We start from the raw sequence: 27,054 nt of genomic DNA, 5'->3' as shown, positions 1-27,054 counted from the left end.
ATTCGAGAGACAACACATCAAGTTTTCAATCCTCTGAACTTTTACAGGGCTTTTCACAGCCACGTAGAGAGAGGTTAAGCTATACTGTCTGTGTGGTGTACTGATTCAGAGCTTTGGCCAGCCAGATTTTATTTAGGTCTTCTACCTACAGGTTAAAATCGCCCTCTGCTGAAAGGGGTTAGCCCTGGATCCATCTCCTGCCCTCCAGAGGGAAGGAATTCACCTTGAAGGTAGCTGCAGATACCACTGTCCCACAGACATGAATCCAGCCTTTTGTATGATCTGAAACAGTTGTAAAGCATGACGTTGAGATAAATGTTGGTTGCTTTAGGAGCACACGCTGTCCATGCCCACCATGTAAATACTTATTTGCAAGGACAAGGACTTGGCTTTGTATGGGCATAGACATTTGGGGACACTTTGCGAGGCCATCCTTTGCAATCCAGCCCATACTGAAAGAGTCAAAATTCCCATTCTGTTGCTTCATCATGGGTAATAATAAGCTCCTGATTTTGTAGCATGCCCCATGACAGTAGGCAGAAGGCACAGTCAGGAATAGAAAGGGCAACCCACAATTGGACAAACTACTCCCTATCCTGGTCCCTGCTGCTCCTATGCCTTCGCTGGAGTCTGTGCAGGAAAGCAGCCTAGAGCTACTGTGCTAAGGGAACTCCATTTCACTGCAACCCTTTACAGCCCCTATATGTCGCCAAAGAAAGTGGCTATAGTAGGGGCCAGGTTCTGGTTCAAACCTGACACCCTTAAAAGTTTTTAACATGGACTTGTGACTTCTCTAATCAATACATTCATCTTCTGCTTGCTTACACAGCTTCTCGGACACTTCGGCCCTGCTGCTGGAGTTGCATATGTGGTGGGGGGGTCTAACTAATTATAGCATTGCACGACTGATGTTTTAGAGATGTTTCCAGAGGGATAATCCCCTCGTTAATCCCTACAAACAACCCTGACTCCTTGAATAATCAAAGCGATTAAGCAACAATTCACTGTAAGTTAATGTGTGGGCATAATTAAACAGTTGTAATACATTCATGTAGTAGTAACTGAGTCATGAACCTGCACTCTCCTCTAGAAAGATTAAATTCATTACAACCAACAGATGTGCCCAAAGCAGCCATCTGAACCTAACAGCTTTAACAGCCATTCTTTGATCAAGTGCTCAAACTGCAGTGTCTGACATGAAATTTCAATGGGAAGGAATAGCCTAGATGCCATCTCACTGTTCTGCTCTAAAACAGTAACTAGAAAGGAAATGTGTAGGCAGCAAGATGCCTTCCCCAGAATTTAGCTGGAGGGAATATTTTATATAATATTTCCCATTAATCCCATTGACTATCATGGGATTAGAGGCAAGGATTTCTTAGGGTGATGCCTATTGGACCAACTCTGTAGTTGGGATAAAGTGAGACAAACTTTTGAATGTAAGCTGTTTTTCTTCAGGTCTCCTCAGGCTAGACAAGCTTCCATTCGAAAGCTTGTCTCACTTTATCCCAACTACAGAGTTGGTCCAATAAAACATATCGCCCTAAGAAATCCTTCCCTCTCGTGTAATTTCTGGACCATCACAGCTACAACATCACTCTTACACTGCCGTAACATGCAATTCGAGGGCACCAGGCTTGGAAGGATATAGCCTAAGATATTAAGAATGGCAGCAGGTCTAAATACCAGTGGCATGGAATCAGCCATTCATCTCTCTGATGTGTATAACAATATATCACGTCATTTATTCAGTGTGGGAATCTTTTTGAAGCACATTTTAAACAGCAAAGCTCTCTTGTTTCTGTACCATTATAACAATGCCAAAGCACTCGGTCCTAAAGTCAACATTTGCCCCAGTATCTTGGTCAAATTACTTGTCCACTTCTCTGCTCTCGGCAGACTTGTGAGCAGTGTGGGGCTATTCGAATCCATACCAGATGTCAACAAACACCGTGGAGCCTTCTCTATACTATGGACTGCAATGGTCTGGCCGGGACCATAATATCACAGTGTTGCTTAGGATCTAGCTACAATAGCTCTATATCCACTGAGGATTCCCTATACACATGGTGTATCCCCACTGAGGGAGATGTGGCCAGTCTGTTTTTCCTTCGCCCTGATAGAGTTTCTTATAAGAGCATGGTGAAAAATTGGCCTGTGAAATCTTATAAGATGGGCTGAGCAGATGGTGGCTATTTACTCTCTACCTAGCCTTCCTCTGATGTAAAAATCCATCGACTAGGGAGGACTTCAGTTTCACTTAATCTGAGCAGCGATCGCATTCATAATAAATAACAGCTAACCCTGCAGTTTAGCATCTTCCGCTTTGAATTTTTGGAAAATTAAACTATGCATTACTAATGTTACTGTTATCTGCAGCAGACCAAGTAGAAGTCTATATGCAGCAAGCAAACATTTTGCAAACAATCATTTTGTTTTGCATCTTCACCTTGTATTCTTACCATGATTATTTCTGTGCCTGACGTGAAACATGGGATAGATCACAGAAGTTTATTTTTTTGCAGGGGGGAAGGGGAGGGGAGAGGAGGGGAGTTGGGGAGGAGTTAATGGGTCAGTTCACCTCTACAATAGTAGTTCAAGTCTAGCTCAGATTATTTAGTGACTAAGAGCCTTGTATTTGCTGCTTGCTGGATGGCTGAAGAAATAGTTATGACTAATAAAGCTCTATAGAATTTTTCACATTTAGGTTGTTAGTCTAAATCTGTCTCTCAAATTAATAGTTTTCTTGGGAATTTCAGTAGTGTCTTTAAGTATAATATCTGTTTGCTGAGGAGTTATAATTTAGTAACTACAATATTATTTTAGATTTTTTTTGGCCTGTGAAAATTTTTATAAAACTCCTTGCAAGGAATAATATTACTCTGGTACTTGAATTATTCCCTAAGTATCCATAATACATTACTAATATGAAATACTGTTAATACATGAGTTATGTTGTATTATGTATATACAAAGGCAAAACTGTGAAGATGTAAATGGCAGTTAGCATAATTTGACCTGAGTGTAACTAATGTTACAAAACATTTCCCGATTGTCAACCAATACAGCATGCTATATCCATATCTGCATACAATAGATACTGTGACTTTCCGGCGACTTATTAAAAATCCTGGAGCTATGCCCTAATTTATTTGCAGTTTATAAATATACCAGAAGGGAAAAAGGCACTTTACCAATTCAGACTTTTCACTTTTATACGATTTTAGTAACACATACTTAAAGGATATTATCTTAATAGATCTTTAATCACTTTGATCAGCATTTATTTCAATGAGTAGTCAGTGAGATTACTTCTATGACTAATGTTCAATAGTATAAAGTAGGCTAACACCCTCCTGACACAAAAATGATAAAAGGTGATCCACAAAAAGCTCCTTAAAGCTCTGAGGAACTTTGGATCCAGAATGCTAGTCTGGATTTGTGTTGGAAAGTTGGACCTAGGCTGAGCAGTCTGGACTCCTCCAAGTTTAAATGGGGTCAGTTCAAGCATTCTGGTTCAGGACCATCATTAGATGGTCTAATTTCCCAGATTTTCTATAAAATCTCTAATTTCTATGAAATCTATGAAATTAGATATGAAATATTTATTTGGTGGGACGTTGGTATAATACTACATTGAGTTGGCAAGCCGGTCAACTGACTGGTCAAATATTGTCAATTGACTCCATGTTTTTTGACCAGTCAAAGATTATTGTAATTTTACCAAAAAAAAAAAAAAATGCATTTTTTATAGTTTTCTTGACAGAAATATGATTTTTTTTTTGTTTTTTGACACATTTCTTAATGGAAAATTTGAGCTTTTTCTGTGTATTGTTTGGATCTATTAGCATTTTTTTTTCTTTTTACAGTTTTGACCAATATTTGACCAGCCAAATTGACCAAGCTTTATTTGACCAGTCAAATACCCAACCCTAGTTCTCATCTACTTTCAAGCAATTTCTCCCCTTGGAATTTCAGCTGCTAAGTTTAGCCCAACTGGAACACAAAAATAGTTCCACAACTTAGTAAGATGAAGAATGTGGGACTCAACACACTTAAATTTATACACTGACATAAATGTGAAAGTAAAAGCAGAGCACAAACATAATAGTTCTAGCACAGACAGCCATACTGACTTGGATGGGTTCGCACAGACACCAATGAGGACACAACTTAGAGTCATACCGTAGTGGCAAGTAAAGTGTGACTGTGGGAGAGAAGCAACTATGCAAGAAGAACGGGTATACATACCACAATGACAAACAGGGCTGGAGCCACAAAAGCCCAAATTGCTCCGTTCTCCAGCGAAAGCCAGCAACTGCAGAGAGAAAGCAGGATGGTTACTTTCTGTTCCCTACTGCAAGATTACACACAGACGCAGTCATTTAATTAGAACCTCTCCTAATCAGAAAGGAGGAAACACTGTGTCAAAGAACATTTGGGAAATTCTAAAATAGGAGATCTGACAGAGCTGACTGCTTCCAGCTGTACCAAAGGAAACTCAGGCAGAATGGCTCGCAGATTTGCATATCACAGATGGAAGGTAGCAATTGCCTGCCCCAGCATGCCTCAGGGTGGTACAAGGGAGACACCGGGAGAGAGAGAGAAAATGGATTATTTGTCATTTCCGACAGCTGCACTATATACTATGGTGTTCATCTGATGAAGAGATTGCTGGGGGCATTGTCTTTGCAGTAAGAAAAAATGTAAGACTTCCTCTCTTGTTCTTCTAGCTGCTCAGGGATAAGGCAGAGCTAGGAAAAGGGACAATAACTTCAGGCTCATATCTGATCTCCTCAGTTTTGAATGGGGAAAAAAAGGAAGAAAAAAACCAAACGGAAAAAAATCCATTCATTTAACAAAAACCTGAATCATCCTGAAATGGCAGAAGCACAGGATCTTCTTTATACAACAAAAGAAAAGTTACTCATTTGCTCAGACTGGAACGAGACCTTACCAAATATATTCCACTATGGACATTTGCTTTTTTTAAATTCTAAATGTATAATATCTGTTACCCAACATTCAGAATTTTAACCTCCAAACCACCTCTAGATCTTCAGTGATTATTATATCAGGTTTGCCTATTAAGGATTATACTTGTATAGAGAAAGGGAGATACAGCCCTGACTCCCTTGGGGGCTGCTTGGAGTTTAACATTGTGTTACTAGATGTATCACTGGCATCAATGACTTCTGGAGATACATACATGAGCTTCCATCAGTCTCTATCTATAGCCCAGCCATCACAAGAGGGGGACAGGGTGCCACGCTGGGTATGTGGTTTATGATGTCCTCAGTGCTTCCTCCCTAGCTTTTAGAGACAAATATGGATCCAATTCACAGGTAGTAACCCTCTTTATTCCTGATCTTCCTAGTTGGTAGGGTCGGAAGGAACCTGAGCAATCATCAAGTCCAACCCCCTGCCATGGCAGGAAAGAGCACTGGGGTCAAATGACCCCAGCAAGGTGTTCGTCTGGCCTCCTCTTAAAGACCCCCAGGGTAGGAGCCAGCGCCACTTCTCTTGGAAGTTGGTTCCAGCTCCTAGCCGCCCTGACTGTGAAGTAGCGCCTCCTGATGTCTAGTCTGAATCTACCCTCTGCCAGGTTGTGACCGTTATTTCTAGTCACTCCTGGGAGTGCTCAGGGGAACAGGGACTCCCCCAATGCCTGCTGGTCCCCCCTGACTAGTTTGTAACAGGCCACTAGATCCCCCCTCAGCCTTCTCTTGTGCAGGCTGAACAGGTTCAGGTCCCTTAGCCTCTCCTTGTAGGGCCTGCCCTGCTGCCCCCTGATCATGAGGGTGGCCCTCCTCTGGACCCTCTCAATGCTGTCCACATCTCTTCTGAAGTGCGACACCCAGAACTGGACGCAGTACTCCAACTGTGGCCTGACCAGTGCCTCATAGAGGGGGAGCATCACTTCCTCGGACCTGCTCAAGATGCATCTGTGGATGCATGACAAGGTGTGGTTGGCCTTCCTGACTGCATCCCCACACTGCCGACCCATGTTCATTTTGGCATCAATAATGACTCCAAGATCCTTTTCTGCCTCTGCACTGATGAGAAGGGAGTTCCCCACCTGTAGGTCTGCTGCTGGTTCTTCCTCCCCAGGTGCAGCACCTTGTACTTGTCAGTGTTGAAACCCATCCTGTTCTCATCTGCCCACCCCTGTAACCTGTCTAGGTCCGATTGCAGCCTATTCCTCCCTTCTAGCATGCCCACTTCCCCCCACATCTTAGTGTCATCAGCAAATTTGAACAGGGTGCTTTTTACCCCCTCGTCCAAGTCACCGATGAAGATGTTGAACAGTGCGGGTCCAAGGACCGAGCCCTGGGGGACCCCACTGCCCACATCCCTCCAGGTCGAAAATGACCCGTCCACCACCACTCTCTGGGTGCGGCCCTCCAGCTAGTTAGTGACCCATTTGACTGTGTAGGTGTCAACGCCACAGTCCCCTAGTTTTTTAATGAGAATGGGGTGAGAGACAGTGTCGAAGTCTTTCCTGAAGTCCAGAAAAACTATGTCTACTGCTACACCTGCATCTAAGGATTTTGTGACCTGGTCGTAAAAGGCCACCAGGTTGGTCTCACAGGACCTGCCTCTAATGAACCCATGTTGGTTGCCCCTAAGCATAACCTCCCCTGCTGGCCCCTCATGGACATGCGCCAGGATAATTCTCTCAAAAAGCTTACCCAGGATCAAGGTAAGACTAACTGGCCTATAGTTCCCTGGGTCCTCCTTCCTCCCTTTTTTGAAAATGGGAACCACATTGGCCCTTTTCCAGTCCTCTGGCACCACACCAGAGCACCACGAGTGCTCGTAAAGCCGTGCCAGGGGTCCCGCAATGACCTCTGCTAATTCCTTCAGCACTCTGGGGTGGAGGCCATCAGGACCAGCTGATTTAAATACATCCAGTCCCTCCAGAAGTTCCCTGACTAGATCCTCAGTGACCCTGGGCCTGGGTGCGCCTCCCCCAGGGCCTGAGGGGGTCCTGGCGGATGGGCTGATCTGGTCCCTGCTCAGGAAAATGGAGGCAAAGAAATCGTTAAATAGGTTAGCCGTGTCATTTGGTGCAACAACCAGATTTCCTAGCGTGTCTTGCAGAGGCCCCACATTACCCGGTACCTACTTTTTGCCCGCTATGTATTTAAAAAAGGACTTCTTGTTGTCCTTGATCTGGGTTGCTAGTCCCAGTTCCATCTCTGCCTTGGCCTTCCTGACTGCCCCCCTGCAACCCCGAGCAACCGAGGTATAGTCTTCCCTGGTGATGGCCCCTCCCTTCCATTGGGTGCACGCCTCCCCTTTTGCTAGGAGACATTCTCTTACTGAGCATCTGAGCAGACATAAGGTCAAAAGGCATTTCTTTCCCCAAACCACAGATAGTTTGGGGGCACTTGATATAAAGTGAACAAAGCATATAAGTGAGGTGCTGCACCTATTCAATATCCCATTGACTTCAAACTGCTTTGCCAGTGCTAAATTTGTCCAATTTGACTTGGCCCCACCAAGGATAAATCATTTCAACAAGATACATGTTGTGATGAGGACCTTATTTCGTTTCTGTAACCGTTTTGCACATTTTCCTAGCATTGAGGCCTCTCCCCCAGACTCCGGCCTAGCTAAATGCTAAGTAGAGCAGGGATTTATCGCCCCACTGCCCTATCACAGCTATACCGTGCAGAGCTAGCAAGGTGCATCTCAAGATGGAGTTGCCTAGCCCCACATGGACAGTCTCCACAGCATAAGATCATTTACACAAGGAGAGCTCTTGCATGTTTAACATTAAGCACCTGCTTAAATACTTTTCCGAACTGGAGTTGTAACCAGCAGGTGACACTGTCAAAGGAGGAAAAACTACAGCTGTAGACCATCTTAGTAACATGCAGTATGCCAGGCACATGCTCACAAAACTCAGAGGCATTCATCACATGCCTCTGAGAGAAATGCTGGAAAGCAAAGGGTGCCTCAAAGAACCAATCACACATTTCAGCAAGGAAAGACTATAAGAACAATAGTTCATTTAATCATGATCATTGCTAAAAGCCATTTCACAATCCTTTCTTCAAATGCATAATCTTCTGTACATTATTGCACTCAAGTGGAGGAAGATATATTTCTGCCTGTTTAGTAATTTGGCTAAAAAATTACTTTTCATCCCGGAGCATAAATGGCTATAAAATGGTTTCTAAGCTTTTTTTCCGCAAACAGTCCAAACGATGCTAGTTTCATCCCCAGTCATTTGTAAATGAGATCCAAGAATCATGACAAGCTAAGAAAGGTTTGGCAGACATTATTCCTCAGGATGAGTTTTACACTTTTAAATAAACATTAAGCTAAAATGAAAAACTTTCTCCTGGAGTACTTGGCTATTTCCTTCTTTGACAGAATGACTAATTTGGTGAAGGAAAGGAATTCAGTGGACATAATATTCTTGGACTTTAAAAAAGCTTTTGACACATCCAGTTTGATAGTCTCATAAGTAACCTGAAGAGATGTGGGATAGGTAGAAGGATACGTAGGTAGATGAAGAATTGGCCATGTAACCCCAAACAAAGAATTACTAGATCAATGTCACAATAGCTAGAGGTTTCAAGCTGGGTCTTCCACAGGTGTCTGTTCAGGGGCAGGTGTTGATTAACAATTTTACTAATGATTTGGATACAGGACTAGAAAATATCCTCATCAAGTCTGTAAGCGACACAAAACTGGGAGGAACTGCAAATACTTTGGAGGGTTAGAATTTAAAAGGACCTTGATAAAACAGAACTGAGCCAGAGACAACAAAATGAAATGCGCCACAGGAAAATGTAACCCAACACCAAGAGAACTAAAAACAAGATGCACAAATGCAGAATGAGAGAATTGCTTAGGCAGTAACCCTGCCAAGAAGGACCTGGGGGTTCTCACTGATCACAAACTCATCCTGGGTCAGACATGTGACTGTTGCAAAAGAAGCAAGTGGAGGTCTGGGTTGCATTAACAGAAGCATTGCATGCAAGACATGGGACGTCATACACACTTCACTAATTTAGGTTAAATTGCTTTATTGAACTTCTGTCCCAGACCCCGCCTCCAGATTCAAGGTAACTCTCACTGAGGCCCACTGATTTGGGGCTCAGTGAAAACACTGCATGCAGTTCTGGGCTCTGAATTTTAGAAAGGACATAGAGAAACTTGAAAGACTTCAGAGGAGAGTGACAGATGATAAAAAGCTTGGGAAATAAGATATATGAGGAAAGGTTGAGAGAACCTGGTATGTTTATTCTGGAGAAAAGAAGATTAAAGGGAGACATGACAGCAGATTTCACATGTTTGAAAGTCTGCCATAGTGAAGAGGGAGAACAACTATTCTCCCTTTTCACAGAGGGCAGGAACCAAAGTCATAGGTTTAAATGGCAACAAAGCAAGTTTCGATTAAAACTCAGGGAAAAAAATACTTTCTTAACCATAAGGACAATCAGATAAAGGAACAAGCTGCCCAGGGAAATGATGGACTCTCCAAAAGGGGCTGGAAAAGTGTTTGTCCGAGATGGTTTAGGAATAGCACACTTGCATATTGTAATTTGTATGGGGACTGGACTATACATGACCCTTAACATCTATTCAACCTTTGATTCTATGATTGTACCACATCCCTTGTTTCTTCTAGTGAAAAAAAGTTGAGAGAGAAAGAGTGAGGGAATACTTGTTTCAAACAAAAACAGAGAAACCCCCAAACTTTTCATTTAAAACGTTTTATGGAAAAAGCCTATTTCCTTCATTAAAAGTATTTACCCTATTTGGACCAGTTCCACTCATTGTTGAGTAAACTGGAGCGATGAACACGTTCCATGAAATCTCGGGTTGTTCACGGGCATCACAGGGCTCTACGCCTAGATGCCACCTACACCCATGGCTAATACACTCAGTGCTTTCCCGCTCTTCATTTTTATAATGATGGGTCCAAACTTCAAAGGAATTCAGATCCAGATCTGAACATGGCTTTAAACTTCCAGAGTTGGGCACAACCCTAGTAAATGCACAAAGAGTTGCAGATAAAAATCCCAAAATGTAATGGATCTACCATAAATAGTGATAAAGCCAGGAGGAGTTGTGGGCATTCAGAACCAGGCGGTATTGGAAGGTATACAGCATTAACCAAGGACCTTTTTTACTTTTTATTGTAACTAAACTTTTGATACTCACTTGCCCTTTTCTCCGTAGCTGTCAGTGGCTGACGTTGCAGAAACGATGCAAATCACCAATGGGCACCCTGAAAAATTCAGAGATAAGTGACAGAGTTAGAAACAGGACTGCACTCTATTCCTTCCTTTCACCAAACTTGGCAATTTCATGGGCAGCAAAACAGATGAACGCACAGCTCGGAAACACATGAACTAAGACTCTATCTGCAGCTACATAACCCAGTCACCTGCAGACAGACTACCTTTAAACAGAGGAAGACATTTCAATACAAGAGTTTATCCTTTACTCTCAATAGCCAATTAAGAAATTTGGCCTGAATAATGGCCTTTAAAAGGCAGTTGTGGCTATTTTTTCCCTACACATATCAATCCTTTCTTATATCCACTTTTTTTGCTTATAAAATCTCCCTCTCTTCCAATGGTGGCCTGTAAAGCATCACCGGGCTCACCTCCTCAGTATGTACTTCCAATCCAAAAAATAATCTTAGAAAATAGAGTCGAGTCTCCCAGGATGAAGATAGTATAGCAATATTAATGTTCAGTTACTCTCTTGAGTATGACAGGAGTAGGAAGAGACAGTTATGAATGAACTGAAGCAAATTAAGATACCATTCAGATGCCCAATCAGAACACATTTCCTCATATGAATGAATGGGTTGGACTAGCGGCATATGTATTTTTTAGTAAATTATGTTTCCAGAAAGGGCTTGACAATCCCATTGCACTGCCTCCAAGAAGGTGGAAAAAATGTTTTACATGATTATAGAATTATTATACAAATCCTGATAACTGTGCTTCTGCCATCAACAGTAGCTGTGCAAATCTGGCCCAGAGCGTGCTGATATCCTGCTGTGCCTCTTCAGCATTGTTATTCCAAGCCACTAGCTGGAGAGGAAGTAAGGTTCCTATTGCCAACAGTTGTGAACTCGCTCTTAAAGCTCTTTAAATATTAAATTATCTGTCAGGCCCTTCTAAAATGTCTCATGTAATTTAATATAAAATGACAGGTGTTTTTTATCATCTTACAGAATTTAATCATCATGTCCCTGCCAGAGAATTGTAAAAGATGGCTTTAAAAATCATACTGAAAAAGATGATTCTCCATTAAAATCTACAGCTTTTTGCATTAGTTTCTACAAAACGGTCAAATTAATTTCTGTAGAACTTTATTGGATTTATCCTATTAAATGTTATAGGATTGGTCCGTAAGGGTGAACATATAATTTTAGGAAGAGATGCTTAAATTCTTCAATGATTATAGTCAGCATCAACCCATCCTTCTACATGACAAGGATATGCAACCGCTAACAAATAAAACCTCTAGGTTTTGCTTCATACCTAGCTAACTTGTGTGAAATTATTCCTCATTAACATAAGTGGGTCCTTAGTCTGAAAAGCGCCAAGCTGAAGAGTGCATTGCAATGTCTAAAATATTTTTGAGAACCATCAGTTGGGTTTATTGGGGAAAAAACCACACATAGGAAAATCCTTGCCATTCATGTGAAAATCCTACCCATTCATATCTGATGCCTAGAACAAGTCCATTCACCTGTTTAAGTGTTGGCTACTGAAGTGGGGCCCATATGCCTTTACGTGAGCCCTGCTCTTGGGAGTGCCAAAAGCCCAGATTTTTACTATTGCAAGCGCGGCGGAGTAAGAGTATGTATAATGCTGTAATCAGGTGGGACAATTACAGCTCATGTAAATAAATCTGAAGAAGTTGGCAAATATGAACCCTTACTTGACAGCATAAGAAGAAGAAAGATGCAGTGGTTTGGACGGGTAACAAGAAGAACTTTGAACCCTTGCCAATACCATCCTGCAGGGTGCTGTGGACGGACAAAGAGGAAGACCTAGGATGAGCTGGACCACCAAAGTCACCAACTGGATGGGATAAAAATTGACTGACTGTATAAGAATTATAAAAAAAAACGGGTGGAAGAATGAAGGAAATGTATTGCTCCATCAAAGGTGCCCCAATGGGTGGTGTGGCCTCGGCACCGACTGGCTGAGTGAAACAAATCTGAGGTAGCTTTAGTCTAGCTATTTTAGATACCAAGAGTATCTATTTTAGTGGACTATTTAGCTATAGTGGAATATTTTAGATTTCACTACTTGTGGAAGCAGGGGCTGCACAAACCAGCCTGGTACTCCAGGTATTTATTCAGCCATTGTGGTTTCACTTCTGCTGAGACGCAGAGTACCTAGATTAAATCTTACTCAAATACAACTATGTATACCAGACCCTCGGCCCAGTTTTTGTTGCTTGAGGTGACCAGTTCTGTGGTGCAAATTCCCTTCCCAGGGCAAACAGGCACCACAGAGGCTAACCCGTCACGTGTGCTAATAAAGCTTGTGCTTACTCTGTCTTACCAGCTTGCCTGTTTTCCAGGCAAACTTCAGATATTCGGAGGCTTTAACTTGATTGTTTATCAATTTTAAACTGCAGTGAAGAAGAAAATTAAATACAGAGTTCTTCGGCAAGATAATAAAACTTATGCAGATAAAATGTAGTGCAGTCATCTGGATAACAAGAACAGTTAATTCAATGAATGTAAAATGGTCTTCAGCCTACAGCACCGTGTTTCTCCTTACTTCACATTAACAGGATTTTAAAAAGATAGGTTGGGGTGGAAAGCAGCATGAGGCTCATGTTACTATGAAGCAAATACACTGTTCTAAGAAAAACGCATTCAAGAAATGCTAAAAGGATTAGAAACAAACATGGTCACCTGAAGGGGATCAGAAGACTCGATCTGGACCGAAAAGCTGCCATGGGCTATATATTCCAAAAAAAATTAAATGTGTTTTCTTAATCCTTGGTCAGTATGTAACAATTTTCAACTAGCTATAAGATTCAGATAGCATTCAAGGACAGTTTATTCTAGCAACACAACGGGAAAGGTGCTAATGCTGTGCTAATGCTGTTTATTACCCACGTAAGAAATAGAAGTCACATTTTTATATGGTGCATAACATTTCTCAGTTGCATTTTACAAAGATGTACACTGCTTCTACCTCCCATATTCAGATTTATGTAGTAAGCTGTACTTTTGGGTATGCAGTACCAAACACAGACCACCACAGTATGCTCCGCTGTTGGCCAACTGATGGTACTTGCAACATGCGCTATCAGAGCATGTCACACAATACAGCATATGCATAAAGATGTATGGGCCCACATGGCAACAGAGATTTCAGATACCGTACGCTCAAAGTTTGGAGAAGGTGTGATCTGAATTTGAACTTCACAGCTTGGAGCTATCTGTATAAATGGACTTAAACCGTCACTCTAAATCCCTCTATATTAAGCAAGCTGAGATATACATTCCAGGTAAAAATGTATATCTTAGGCCTTTTCTAATGTGACTCTGGACTCTCACCAATTAAGCAGGGACAAGCACTCAGCTGGTATCTTAAACAAAGCTTACCTTCAGGTTAGGTACAGATATTTGGGGAGATTGTGGGGAGGCTAAACTGCATTAAAAAGGACCATGTGAGCTAACTTAGTTCACCCAGGTGCAGACCTTACACTTAGATCCCTACCTAGGTCAATCCAAGTGCAAATTATGCAGAAGTTCCAGGTAGGTTGGATCAGTCAAAAAATGGCTGACCGGATCCAAGTTACCTGTACCTTGGAGGTAGTCTAACTTAGATTGGGTGCAGCGGGGGCTGGGAGAGCCCAGCCACTGGCCCCAGCCCCAGGGCTGCACCTTTCCTTCCTCCCCTCCAGCACTGGTCTATTTGTAGCTCCCCAGCCCTTCCCCCATAAACCCCGCTCGCTGCCCTGATCCCCACCAGCTCCCCATGGACTCTGCTAGTCCCACCTGATCCTGCCACACCATCCTGGGCCCCACCGCCTCCTCCACAGACCCTGCTAACTCCCTCAAGCTCCCCACCAGACTCTGCAATTTCCCCAGTCACTCCAACCCCCTGGTGGACCCCACTAATTTCCCCAATCCCTCCTTGTGGACCCCACAAGCCTTCTCAAACTCCCCTGTAGACCTGGCTACCCCAGATCCCTCCAAGATCCCCCACTAGCTCCCCCATCCTGACTTCCTTTAGATTGAGTGGCCATTTTTAAGGTGATCAGACCTCCCTCTAACCTCCCCAAAAGCCTGTATGTACCCCTACAGTTAAGAATCTAGTAAAACTATTTCTATTTGGGCGTTTGTTTCCAGTCCCAGCCCTTGCAAAGGTGTCTGAAAATGAATACCCCACCTAGGGAGGGAAAAAGCCATGCAAATGTTTGGCACCTCAAGGTTCAGTTTGAGGCAGTGATTTTTCCAAATCGGTCCTTCAGGCTCGAGAACTAAGAGTGTATGTATACTGCAGGCTCCAGAGAGACCCCCAAGCTAGCTGAGGTGCCAGAAGCAGTCCAGTCACAGCAGCATGGGTTAATTTACCGTACTTCTCAATAAAATTAGAAGCCTACACTGAGCTCAGGGCTGCCATGGCTAGACCATTTCAGGTATCCAATCTGGTTCATTCATAGCTAGTTCAGATGTCTCTATGCTGTAGTTTCTGCTACAGCCATATCCAAGGTTACAATCCATGTGAGGTAACCAAGCACAAGGGACCCAATCCCTTTAGGCAAAACTCCCATTGAAGCCAAATGGGGTTTGGTTTCTCATAGACCTAAAATTAAGTGGTAGTTCTATATTGCTAACAAAGAAATGTGGTACTTTGACACGTCTTTCATGTCGCTGTCTAGTTCCCATGCACTTTATATTTCTGAGGTGCTGACAAAATTTAAAATTGAAAAAAAACTTATAATATTTCAATCCACTTCCTTGGACTTTCTTCTATGTGGAGAGAAAAAACAACAGAAGTAGCAAGGAAGCTTCTCTATAGAAAACCTATGGCAAGTTATTAACTCTAAGACATTTATTCTAACTGTTCAATGTTACGTACAAAATTCAGAGAAGCATCAAGCACAAACAAAGAACATTTCTTTGAAACGCATGGAAAAATGTATTCATTGGTATGATGCAGGAAAGACGAGTCTCCATTTTGTTTGGCAAGAAGTTAAATCTCAGTTCCTATTCCCCTCATCCATATCTCTTGGCTTGTCCAGGGATACTGGAACTAGCTCAGTTAAACAGCAACAAATAAGTGGGCTTTAAATGGATGGAATCTAACCATCCAAGACAAAATATCCTAGTTCTAAGAAAAAAATCTAAGGGACTAGAAAATGATCTGCAATGTGGGAAACATGTTCAGTTCAAATTCCATGGTAGTAACGTCCCATACAACAAATTAGATCGTCAATGTCCTAACAAACAGGTGTGGGGAAAAGCTATTTTTAAAGTTTGATATATTACTCTATATCCATTATGGTGAATCACCAAGGCAACAAAGTGTTTCCCCAAACAATCTCAAAGTAGTGTTCAAGGTATCATCATCTTCCTAGAACTGATCTTTTTAGAATTACTGGCAACTGGAGGTTTCTAATTGTAGCACTTTTGAAACTGAAGATAATGAAAGCCTGGGACTAAAGGCTCCAGTTGACTCAGGGCATTGGGTAGTCTGATTATTTGATCACTGTTGAACTCCTTTCACCAAAGTAATTTTTTCTGAAACATAAGAGTATCCGCTAGGATATTAGTCATACGCAATCAAGAGCTTCCTTGTCCGGTCTTGCCTTAAGTTCCAGCTTTGTATTAATACAGATCCTGTCAAATTTTACTCACACGTGTAGTCCAATATGCTTATATAATAAGGACTGTTTGCCTGGGTTTGTTAAATCAGGCCCATGTCATTATGCCAGAAACTGTAAGTATGCAAAGGCTGGATTTCTTTCCATTTAAGATAAAACTGACGGATAAAGAAAGAGGAATCTTACTTTGACTAGTATGAAACCAACCAGCTCTGCCCTCAATCACTGAAATTCATCTGGGCTGGTATTTATAAGCAACTGAGCCACACAAGTAAAACTGGCCACTTGGGTCAGACATCTAGAAAGTCACATCAAAGACAAACAGGTTTCCCTTGCTTTGTGCTGTACGTGCGTTTCTGGAAAACGACACATAACTCAAATTTGCATAAAGGGAACCCACTTTACAATGTAAGAAATATGTTCCAAGACCTCGACTGTACTGACCCCCAGACCCATTTCTGCCACTCTTACAAGACAATTTTGGTACTCACCAACACCAGACAGTACACACAAGCACAGGGTGGTGGTGAATGTTACCATAATGGGGATGGCAACTACAGAAACACGTGTCGCAGACAACGAGCGAGGAGCACAGATCCACACAGAAGACTATATTTTGATGCACGTCACTCCCACAATGCACCGAACAAAGCACCTGACTATTGGCTTCCACCACATTGATTGCATAAGAGTGAATTTACCTTTCATATAATGAATTTTTGGTATAAAAAGGGTCATCCTATTAGAGCTAATTCGCACATACAGAACCCACATAAAGCGAGGGAAACCTATATATTAATGTGCAGGGGAACAAGATAACAAGTGAACCTTTTTTGACAACTGCATTAGTGCAAACACTAACTTGCTGTCTCCCTACGGCTGAATGCTGATTAGTTGGAATATTGTTGCAATATTTTTCATCCTTTCTAATGCTCTACTGTTATGACAGCAATCTATCCTCCTTGTTAACAGATGGATAACGCAGCTCCCGCATGGAAGTCTGTCAAATGGATGCCACCAATGAAAGCCTCAGTCAAGTGAGAAAAGTGCAGATGTCTGTGGAGGAAATAACTGTGTGTGGTTCTTTTGCCTAACGGTGCCATCAGGGACAAAATTTTCATGTCTCCTGTACAAGCTGAGCCACAGTTCAGCTCTTGACTTAGCCATTCACTTCACCCTTATTTCACAGCCAAGTGTCTTTTCCGAGAGCTGAGAGGGCTTTGTTAATATGTGTAAATTCATTCCAGAGCATGTATTTCCCTGCCACAATACTTCTATCATGTTCATGAACCAGTACCCCAAATCAAAGCTGTGTGTGCATTAGAACATGAGCCCAAAGATCCGTTAACACATTGCTGCGGAAGGCAGTTTTGACAGGGCTGATTTTTAAATACACATTTCCAACGTTGTACAAAGCCAGAATACTAGCAATAAAAAGAGTTGCAAACTGAAATACCCAGGTGTCCTCAGCATTCCTGACCCTTTCATGTCCCCATGAGCCTCCTATGGAAGTGACATACAGGAACATAATAGGGCTGTGTGAAGTGGGCCCTATTCGATTTGGATCCGGCCCAAATCCGGGGCAGTGATTTGATTCATTGATTTGGATTCATAGATTCATAGATGTTAGGGTCAGAAGGGACCTCAATAGATCATCGAGTCTGACCCCCTGCATAAGCAGGAAAGAGTGCTGGGTCTAGATGACCCCAGCTAGATACTCGTCTAACCTCCTCTTGAAGACCCCCAGGGTAGGGGAGAGCACCACCTCCCTTGGGAGCCCGTTCCAGACCCTGGCCACTCGAACTGTGAAGAAGTTCTTCCTAATGTCCATTCTAAATCTGCTCTCTGCTAGCTTGTGGCCATTGTTTCTTGTAACCCCCGGGGGCGCCTTGGTGAATAAATCCTCACCAATTCCCTTCTGTGCCCCCGTGATGAACTTATAGGCAGCCACAAGGTCGCCTCTCAACCTTCTCTTGCGGAGGCTGAAAAGGTCCAGTTTCTCTAGTCTCTCCTCGTAGGGCTTGGTCTGCAGGCCCTTGACCATACGAGTTGCCCTTCTCTGGACCCTCTCCAGGTTATCCGCATCCTTCTTGAAGTGTGGCGCCCAGAATTGCACGCAGTACTCCAACTGCGGTCTGACCAGCGCCCGATAGAGGGGAAGTATCACCTCCTTGGACCTATTCGTCATGCATCTGCTGATGCACGATAAAGTGCCATTGGCTTTTTTGATGGCTTCGTCACACTGCTGACTCATGTTCATCTTGGAGTCCACTAGGACTCCAAGATCCCTTTCCACTTCTGTGCCACCCAGCAGATCATTCCCTAGGCTGTAGGTGTGCCGGACATTTTTCCTCCCTAGGTGCAGCACTTTGCATTTCTCCTTGTTGAACTGCATTCTGTTGTTTTCTGCCCACTTGTCCAACCTGTCCAGATCTGCTTGCAGCTGTTCCCTGCCCTCTGGCGTGTCCACATCTCCCCATAGCTTTGTGTCATCTGCAAACTTGGACAGAGTACATTTCACTCCCTCGTCCAAGTCACTGATGAAGACATTAAAGAGTATCGGATCACTGTCCCTGATTCGATTTGGCCAAATTCAAATCTGAACGTTCAACGCTGATTCGGAGAATCAGCAATTCGGCCATAGACACAGCTTTAAATGTTTTTTCTACATACCTCAAGGTACCAGTGTGGCTTGTGAACGCTGCGATGCTGGGGCACATGGAACATCCCACAGGAGCGCGCGGGGGGCCTCCGCATGTTCGGCGGCAAACTCAGAAGTACTTCTGGTCCACTTCTGGGTCCGCCGGGGAGCGCACTGGGGGGGCCGCCCACACCCAGGAGGCACCAGTCACCGAGCTGGGGGTGGGCAGGGCGCAGCCCCCCACGTGCTTCCTTGCAGACTCAGAAGTAGACCGGAAGTGCTTCTAGTCCACTTCTGGGTCTGGTGCCGTGTATGCTGGGGACCACCCCCCCCGTGCTCCTGTGGGACGCTCCATGCACCCCAGCATCACAGCATTCACGAGCCGCGCTGGTACCTAGAGGCACGTAGAAAAAACATTTAAAGCTGCATCTATGTGCAGATTGCCAAATCTTTCCAAATCTCTCCGAATTGATTCAGAGGATTCTGATTCGATTTGGAGAGATTAAAGGGTCCTCTGATTTGATTCGGACTTGGAGATTTGGCCACTGAATCAGGCCGAATTTCCACTGAATTGAATCAGGGACCAAAAGTTCACGCAGCCCTAGAACATAAATACTGAAAAAAGAAAAAAAAAAATCCATTATAAACAGCACCATCCATGATCGATTCAATGGATGTCAGAGCCAAATTACAGACGATGAATGGTAGTAGCACAAACTCCAAAGATGCCCCTGGTATTTATCAGGTGATAAACAAGCTGGGTGATAAACTTGACTACTCAAATTATTTCAGGGCTCTTTTGTCACATTTTCAGGAGTGACATGATGTCAGATGTGATTAAGAAAACCCAATGGCCAATTCCAATGCATATTTCTCCATGCTGCACCTTAAGAGCTAAAACAAAACAAAACAATTTCCTCACAACCTGATTTGTAATGACAGATATGCATTTCTTGAAAGATTTTACTTGTCTCAGGTGGAACAGTTGGAACTCTACTTTTTAAAAGCTACCTGAACTACCTGGAAGGATCTTCGTTGCAAATACTTCATGAGGCAATGCACTGTTGTGGTTTGGTTTGGATGCTGTGTTTTTTCTGCTGCCTGTCTCATCCAGTTTCTTAGCTATATTCATGGGAACACGTCTGTCTCATATTACTCCTACCAGAAAGATCAGTGTTAGTACAGAAAACCCTTCTATCTCTGTCCCTGGGTAGACCCTTCTACACTCGGCTTCCTCGTGCATTTAGTGTCCCACATCTATTTTGACTGCGGGCTCCTAGGGCAGGACAGTGGGCCTGATTTTGCAAATTGTATTCACAATACCACTAAAACCACTTTTTAGCGGTTTTATTGTGCCAGGGTGGGTCCAGGTCGGCGTTTATTGTGTCAGACTGCCACAGTTTAAGTCAAATCATTGTCCTAATTACTACAATAATATGGCAATATATCAGGTCATATTGCAGTAGGTGGAGGGACAGGGCAAAATTGAACACCAGCACTACTCATGTGAGTTATCTTTACTTGGTAGTAAAGAGAACTTGGCAGGACTGGAATACCTTGGTTTTCCTACTCTGAGTCTGCATGGGAAACATGTATTCTCAAGCAAAACGTGTTGATCAGAGGTGCCAGCTTCCTGAATCAGAAGTCATGTAGTGACCCTTAATTAGTGCTGCTGAGTCCTGGTGCTGCACAAAATGGCTGTACTGCTTCTGGCTTAAGGAGCAGCCTGTCTAGGGTGGCACCACATGTTTAAGGATGACACTCGGGGGCATGGAAAATTGACCATATCAACACAATCTTAGTTTTTCACGCAACACTATGCAGACCATGCTTACTTAACAAAAAACGTTTGCATTGTGAGTAGTGACAAGCTTGCATCATTGAGCGTACAAATCATAAACGAATATATTTTCGCCTGACAGTTAATGATAAATTGTATAGAAAGATAGTTAGCGATGTGAGTCTGAAGATAGGCAGAAGGTAAGACAGGGTGACATGTCATAGACTAACTCTTACAGAGAGGCAAGAGCTTTCATAGGCAAGAGTCTACTCCCTCATGGTATCTGAAGGAGACTCTCACCTACAAAAGCTCACACTACTCAAAATGAGTTATCCTATAAAGTCCCACCCTGCCCTGCTTTTTGAATAATTTGTACATGAAATAACTTAATAAAAATTACTACTATAAGTAAAGCTACCTATGAATGAGATTCCAATTCTAATTATTTATATTAATTCGTATTTCTATTGCATTTCCAAACAAGAGCCAGGTGACACTTGACCATTTTCTTTTCCATAGACTTGTGAAAAGACTATTTTATGTCAGCCCATTTGGATTTGCATTATCTGAGTCTTGGGCTGAGGTTTGTTTTGAGATTTTTGAACCTAAGTTTCCTCTTGTAAGTTCAACTCCAAATCATGAATTGCCCCAAGTTTCTCAACATTGCCCCAAGTTTCCCTTTACAGAGTTGTGATTTTATAAACATGATCCAAAACACTTGAGTTTTTCTTATGATACCTGGTTTCTCTGCAAATATTTCACACAACTCTTCTGAAAGCTCTACAAAATGGCTTCAAAATGTTTGTATCAACTAACAGCTGTAAGATACATGAGGAATGCCATTGGCATGCAAACTGGCCATTCCCTAAGGAACAAAACTGATTTTAAACTAACTAGCCTAAGGATGCATTCCATAAGTCTTTAAGTAAAATTAATTAACAGAAAGTTGACGTGAAGCTAGGTGGTAGAATGCACAGCTGTCATTAGTCAATACTGTCCTTTTAATTTGCATTAACCTTGCAGTCTCCAGGAGGGAGGGAAAAAATCTTACTAGCCCCAGGTTCAATTAAAATCAACCAGGTTAACACATCTGCTGGGATCCTAGGATTCAGCAGCATCAAAATTTGGCACCACATTTTGGCAGTTTGATGGAATACTAAAGTAAGGTTAATTTCAAGGTGAAAATGGCTGATCATAATGTATAAAAACAAAATGGATAATAGCAATGAATAATCGTTAGATGTGAACATTAAGCATGCATGAAGACTGAAGCTTTGGTCAGTAACTTACTACACTGTTCCATTCAACCAGACTCGCTTCTCTGATCTCTTATCCTCAGGGCCCCTATTTCATCTACAAATTCTGACTCGAGACCAAATTCAATCTGAATTTGTACAACTGGGTGAATTAGGTAAAGATCATGTACAGTGCAGTTCTGTTTTTTACTAGTTTTACAGTGGTAGTAGCTGCCTGAATCCATACAGCCAGGTGCGGATTACGGAGGAGGGGAGCAAAGGCTGCAAAATATGTCTCCCTTTCAAAAAATTCCAGCCATTTGTGCATTCTTTTAGGGATTTCTATTGGTCTCTTTGGGTGAGTTTCCTACTTCTGTTGTCACCCCATACAACAGAAAAAACTAGCCAGCGAGGAACATTTAGGAGCCATGGGCAGCGACACTAGATCAGGGGTGAAAGGGGATCATAGCTCATGCACTCAATTAGCAATCATGTAAACAGCGATAAGAGTTAACTGCCCCCGCAACAAATAAAAGTGTTTGTATACCCCAAGGACTTTCATTAGTTGAAGAGTTACTAGGCACTTCTACACGTGCCTCCAACTGCGTAGTTGTTACTGCACTGTCATTTAGTATATGCTTTAGCAAGAGCTAAATGACTGTGCCGTAACTGCCATTACTGCACAATCCCAGCAGCGCACGGATCGTTTCCAACCCTACTGGACAGTAGCAATGAGCTACTACATAGTACTACATAGTAGCTCATTGCTATTGTGCAGTAGCCTGGGTGTCACGGTTCGTGCCTGCCAATGCTACTTCGCCATAGCGACGAGCTACATTGCCAAAGCTCATCAGTACAACGACATAGCGTCTCGTGTAGATGTGCCCGCTTATTAGCAGCCATGTCCAATTAACACCAGCTATTTTGTCTAGGATGTTCTCCAAGGTGACTGACAGTGCTGTAAGTGAACATGATATTCCTAACCTTTTGCAAAGAAGCAATGATGCCCCAAAAAAAGGGTAACTAATTAAGCTACAGTTTGCTCCCCCCTGTTTGAAAGAGATCATGTAACCCTTGGATGTGTATCCAAAGACCGTTTGAAGAAAATTGGCTAGAACAAGATTATAAAAAATGGAAAAGAAAATGATGAGCAGAATAAAAAGGTCATGCTAAAAAAAAATGTAAAGCAGGTTGCAGATGAAACACATGTAAATGAATGGCATTCTGCTATCTAGATCTGCAGCATGCAATAGGTATTATATATTCCAATTATGTCTGCAGTAGGTCTGTATTATTATTATAATTGGTTTTGATTCTGCTTCCAAATGATTCCATGGGGAAAAGATAATGCATGTTTTTAAATATTTTTAAAATTATCCGTAATTATTCAGATAGTCTCTTCTTTGATACGTTTTCATAGTCATCCTTTTGTCTCTGTGTATCAGTTTCTTTTTTTTTTCTTTAATTGTGGAGCTTTGTCAAGTGTCATTCACATATCTCTAGAACAATGACAGTAAGATTTTTTTTTTTGTGTTGTGCAAAGAGTTTTGAATAAAATATTCACCATGCAGGCAACTCATAGTTTGGATCCTGTATTTGAAGTCGTGAATTGCTGTCTGTGGGATTCCAGTATCCTAGGATCAAATACAATACTGTGCAATTCAAAATAATTTATATAGCAAATACATACTATACAAATGATATGGCCAGGATTCATACATGCAGTATCACTGCAGGTTTTAAGAAGATTCATGGGAAAATGTTGCTGAACACGTACCCCATCCAATTCCATAGTAATATAAATGCTTGCTCTCTTCTGACCCAAACACTTTGATCACCATGCTGTAAAGATGAAATCCTTCCACCAGCATCCAAGCAAAAGCACTCAGGAAGAAGAAATGAAGTAGAATGGCCAAGATTTTGCATGGCACCTAAAATATGAAGGAAACAAGAAAAAAGTCAAACATCTTGATGACTTTTTCCCAGTCTTGTTTTTTCTAGGTTGTATTGCTAAACAAAAATTCACTGGAGTAAAAAAAAAAAAAATGCAAGAAAAAATAACAAAGAGTATAACATTTTGAGCTGGCTTCAAAATACTAGTCCTCTTAAAGGTTCCTAATCCTCCTCCCTCCCCCCCCGAAATGCCAGGTTGTACTACCCAACCCAATAAACTGTTGCTCTGTGCATTCCAGATGCATCCAACATGGCAGTAAAGTCGATGAGGATTTTAGGATGTTCTAGAGGTGATGGAGTGCAAGGTAAATAACAGACATTAAGAGATATGGAAATGAAGGATTTTTCTGGCTTGTGATGAGAGAAGGAATTATAGGGTTCAAGCAGTATCTCCACTGAAGGTTTGGTGAGAGTCAGTGGAAGAGCTGACTTTCAGGGGAAATCTGGACTCCCTGGAGTGAAATGTAATATTTATCTCAGTCTCTAACTCCGGTTGCTCCTTCATCCGCTGTTCTTCACAGTAAACACAGGACAACGTTTGGATTCAAACCTATTGTATTTCAGATGTGTCTATCCCAATTTCACTTAACACCTACAATTAATGAAGTGTCTTGGAAGATGTTAAATTGTGTCACATTTGGGTTATAATAAGCCATAATTTGGCCATGAGCCATATCTGCCTTATGGCAGTAATCTAGTTTAGTTTGGCTTGTACAATTATCTTCCCAGTTTGCCATAGCCTTCATTTCTCAATATACAAAACTGTATTTGCCAGGAACACGACTAGTAGTAAAGGCAGAAAATTAGGAGCCGATCCCTACCAGAGTTTTTCAGACCACTTAAATCCCCTTTAAGACTATTTAAGTCCTCATCCATAGCTCAGTGAGTGGTAGAAAATTCTGGAAATAGGGAAAGCACAGACTTTTGTTACAGGCCCACACCACTCAAGGAGTAAGACCGTCCACCCTGGATAAGCAGGAATAGTATATTCCGTTTCAAGAAGTTGTTTTGACGAGAAATAAAAGCAACTGCAACAAAAGGAGAAACGTCAATACTATGAGAAAGTATCTGAAGTGGAGATACTCTTCTCAGATCATATTTATAGCTAAACTCATGGGCTTCAGACAGAATACAGGAAATGTAAGGATGTGCTTTTAATTACCGGGTTTCTTTACAGGCCGTCATAACTTCTCTCACCAACTGTTCCCCAAAGAGATCGTTATAATTTTCTACTAAACCCTTATGAAAAAAAACAAAGCCAAATCCCACATTATTCTCCACTTGCACACAGAACACCGTCCTTTTGCCACCAGTTTGCTTTTTCAAGCATGACTTATTACAAGGCAGATGCAATTGCCAATGATCTTACTGCAAGGCACCCTTGGTTAATATGCTTTCAGTTTAAGGTATATTTTAAGACCCCTTTTTGGACAGAATCCCAGAGATATCTGAATACTGCATCTTCCTGGCATGCTGATGAACACGGCAGTGCTTTGCAATCACAACATCCATCAAAAGGCTTCTTAGATACCTATTGACTTTCAGGAGGCTTCTGCTTGTTTACATAACACTTAAACGAAAAGACAAAAAAGCAGTTTTTATTTTCCTTTTCGGTGCCCTTCCATCACCTGGGCAAAGCACACAGTAAGACTCCGATTGCCCAGATACCTCTGTGCTGAAATATTGTTGCCAAGAGGAACCAATGTGCTGCCTCCGCTCCTTCAAATGTTAATTAGCAGTTCTCTTTGTTACACTTGCTTAGCTGCCATGTGATGGCATTTCATCCTTTCTGTGGGTGTTTCGGGACTCGATACTGTAATCAAAGTTTGGATTTAGTTGACGTAGGCAAGATCAGGAACTGTCCTGCTATTCTTGCACTGCTCCAAATCAGCATACAAATTAATTTTAATAATGATACAGCGGGTGTTTTGAACCGTGTTGGTGATCTTTAATTGCAATTGCCTGTTTATTGACAAAACACCCTGGTTACTGTAAAAATATCCTGGTTAAGTTCTTCATCATAAACTCAAGGGCCAAAGTATAAAATGGAGCATATTCCAACACCCTGTTGTTTTCACAGGAAAGCTGCCCCAAAAGAAAAGCATACAACAGAAAACTGACCTACAAAACAGGCTTGATCTATCAAATAAGAACTGTCTGACTTGCCAGTCAGAACACAATTCATAAGCCAAGCAAGAAAAAAAAATCCATTACAGCTTCAATAAGTTCATCCAAGGTATGTAGTACATCCTCAGGTATGTGAACCCTGGGTTTTCCAAACAGCCACATTTTTTTTCACTAACTTGTAAGTGCTGGTATGGTGTTACAAACTGTTCTCTCTTTTTCTTTATTTAATATGGAACCACATCTCTACTCTGAAGTTTGATACAGTACTGTGACTTGTAACTGTGGTATTGTATACTCTTCTCTCTTAAGCTTAGGATGTGGTATAGTGTCCTCTCTAAAACTACAATCCCTTTACATTCATTCCTACGCATTAATCTAAGTGTCTTTTGTAGTAAAAGACAAGTCATCTTTTTGAAGAAGCGGCAAAACTCACGGCAGCTGTTCACAGTACTAGTGTTATGTTACAATTATATATATGACTATACTGTTGTCATTATATTATGTTTTATTAAAGCAGGAAAACCAGTATTTTGTATCAGAGTTCAAATACAAACAGGTCTGTGTTACTGCAGCGTATAGCATAGCCTGCTCTGGTTGAAACATCTGACACACGTTCCTCATCACTGCCAGACCTGTGATTGATTGTTGGGTTGGCTGGTATAAACAAAAACCCGGTCCAACCAGGGAGGAAGGTTCATAGTGCTCTGGTTGTTCAGAAGAGTAAGGCAGTCTAGCTATTGCATCAATGAAGGCATTGTGTGGCTGGGGGGAAAGAGATGCCAGAAACAGTGAATGGCTGAACAAAGCCAAACCAATATAGAAGCAAAAGAACTTCTGATGGATGCAATGAAGAGATGCAATATGACCAGTCATCTGGTACATAAAATACTACATAGTGGGCACGTCTACATGAGATGCTAACTGCACAGTAGCCAAATAATGCTACGCAGTAGTGCGTTACAGCCCAAACAGTGCTAATGCACTACTATACAATATTATTAGGCTACTACTGAGCTCTAGCATCACTAAAAAGGTGTTCACCAGCACTACCGCACAATAACTCCAGTTACTGTACATTTATTTAGTACTTGATTATACAAGTATTTATTTAGTACTTGATTATACAAGTACTAAATAAATGTGCAGTAACCATTGCACAATAGCATCCTGTGTAGATGCTCCCACTATCTAGAAAAGGAAAATATTTCTGCTATGTTTCATTTCCACAGGCCCAGCAGCTCAGTGTCCAGATATCAGCACTCCTCAGAGGTGGATGTTCACTTAGGCAAACTTTCTAAAATCCAGTTTATAATAATACTTGCAACCCAAGGAGCAGTTTTGTCCAGGCATAAAGAAATCTATGAAACTGTCCGCTCATCATAACTCCACACACTGCTGCACTAATCCTTTGGCCCTGAGTTTAGGTAAGACACCCACTGGATTATAGCAGAAACAAAAGTAATATGTTTTTTTTC

General features: G+C 42.0%; 1 protein-coding gene and 1 long non-coding RNA gene across 2 annotated transcripts in view; one reads left to right on the top strand and one right to left on the bottom strand.

Moving 5' to 3' along the window:
• LOC106739027 (uncharacterized) overlaps positions 1-17,829 on the top strand; it is a 184,384-nt gene extending 166,555 nt beyond the window's left edge. The window contains exon 4 of the long non-coding RNA XR_009455117.1: positions 16,816-17,829. This is a non-coding gene — a long non-coding RNA (uncharacterized LOC106739027). The remainder of the gene's footprint in view (positions 1-16,815) is intronic.
• The window catches only part of ADGRD1 (adhesion G protein-coupled receptor D1), a 243,246-nt gene that overhangs the window by 52,410 nt on the left and 163,782 nt on the right, over positions 1-27,054 (bottom strand). Inside the window, exons 19-21 of the mRNA XM_019486663.2 lie at positions 23,277-23,430; positions 10,186-10,252; positions 4,252-4,318 (exon numbers count right to left, since the gene is read on the bottom strand). Coding sequence (XP_019342208.1) covers positions 4,252-4,318; positions 10,186-10,252; positions 23,277-23,430 — 288 coding nt within the window. The remainder of the gene's footprint in view (positions 1-4,251; positions 4,319-10,185; positions 10,253-23,276; positions 23,431-27,054) is intronic.

Source organism: Alligator mississippiensis, chromosome 10 (genome assembly GCF_030867095.1).
Source record: "Alligator mississippiensis isolate rAllMis1 chromosome 10, rAllMis1, whole genome shotgun sequence".
Classification (NCBI taxonomy): Eukaryota; Metazoa; Chordata; order Crocodylia; family Alligatoridae; genus Alligator; species Alligator mississippiensis.
Note: the sequence above shows the minus strand (reverse complement) of the source record. Positions and strands in the feature narration are given on the sequence as shown.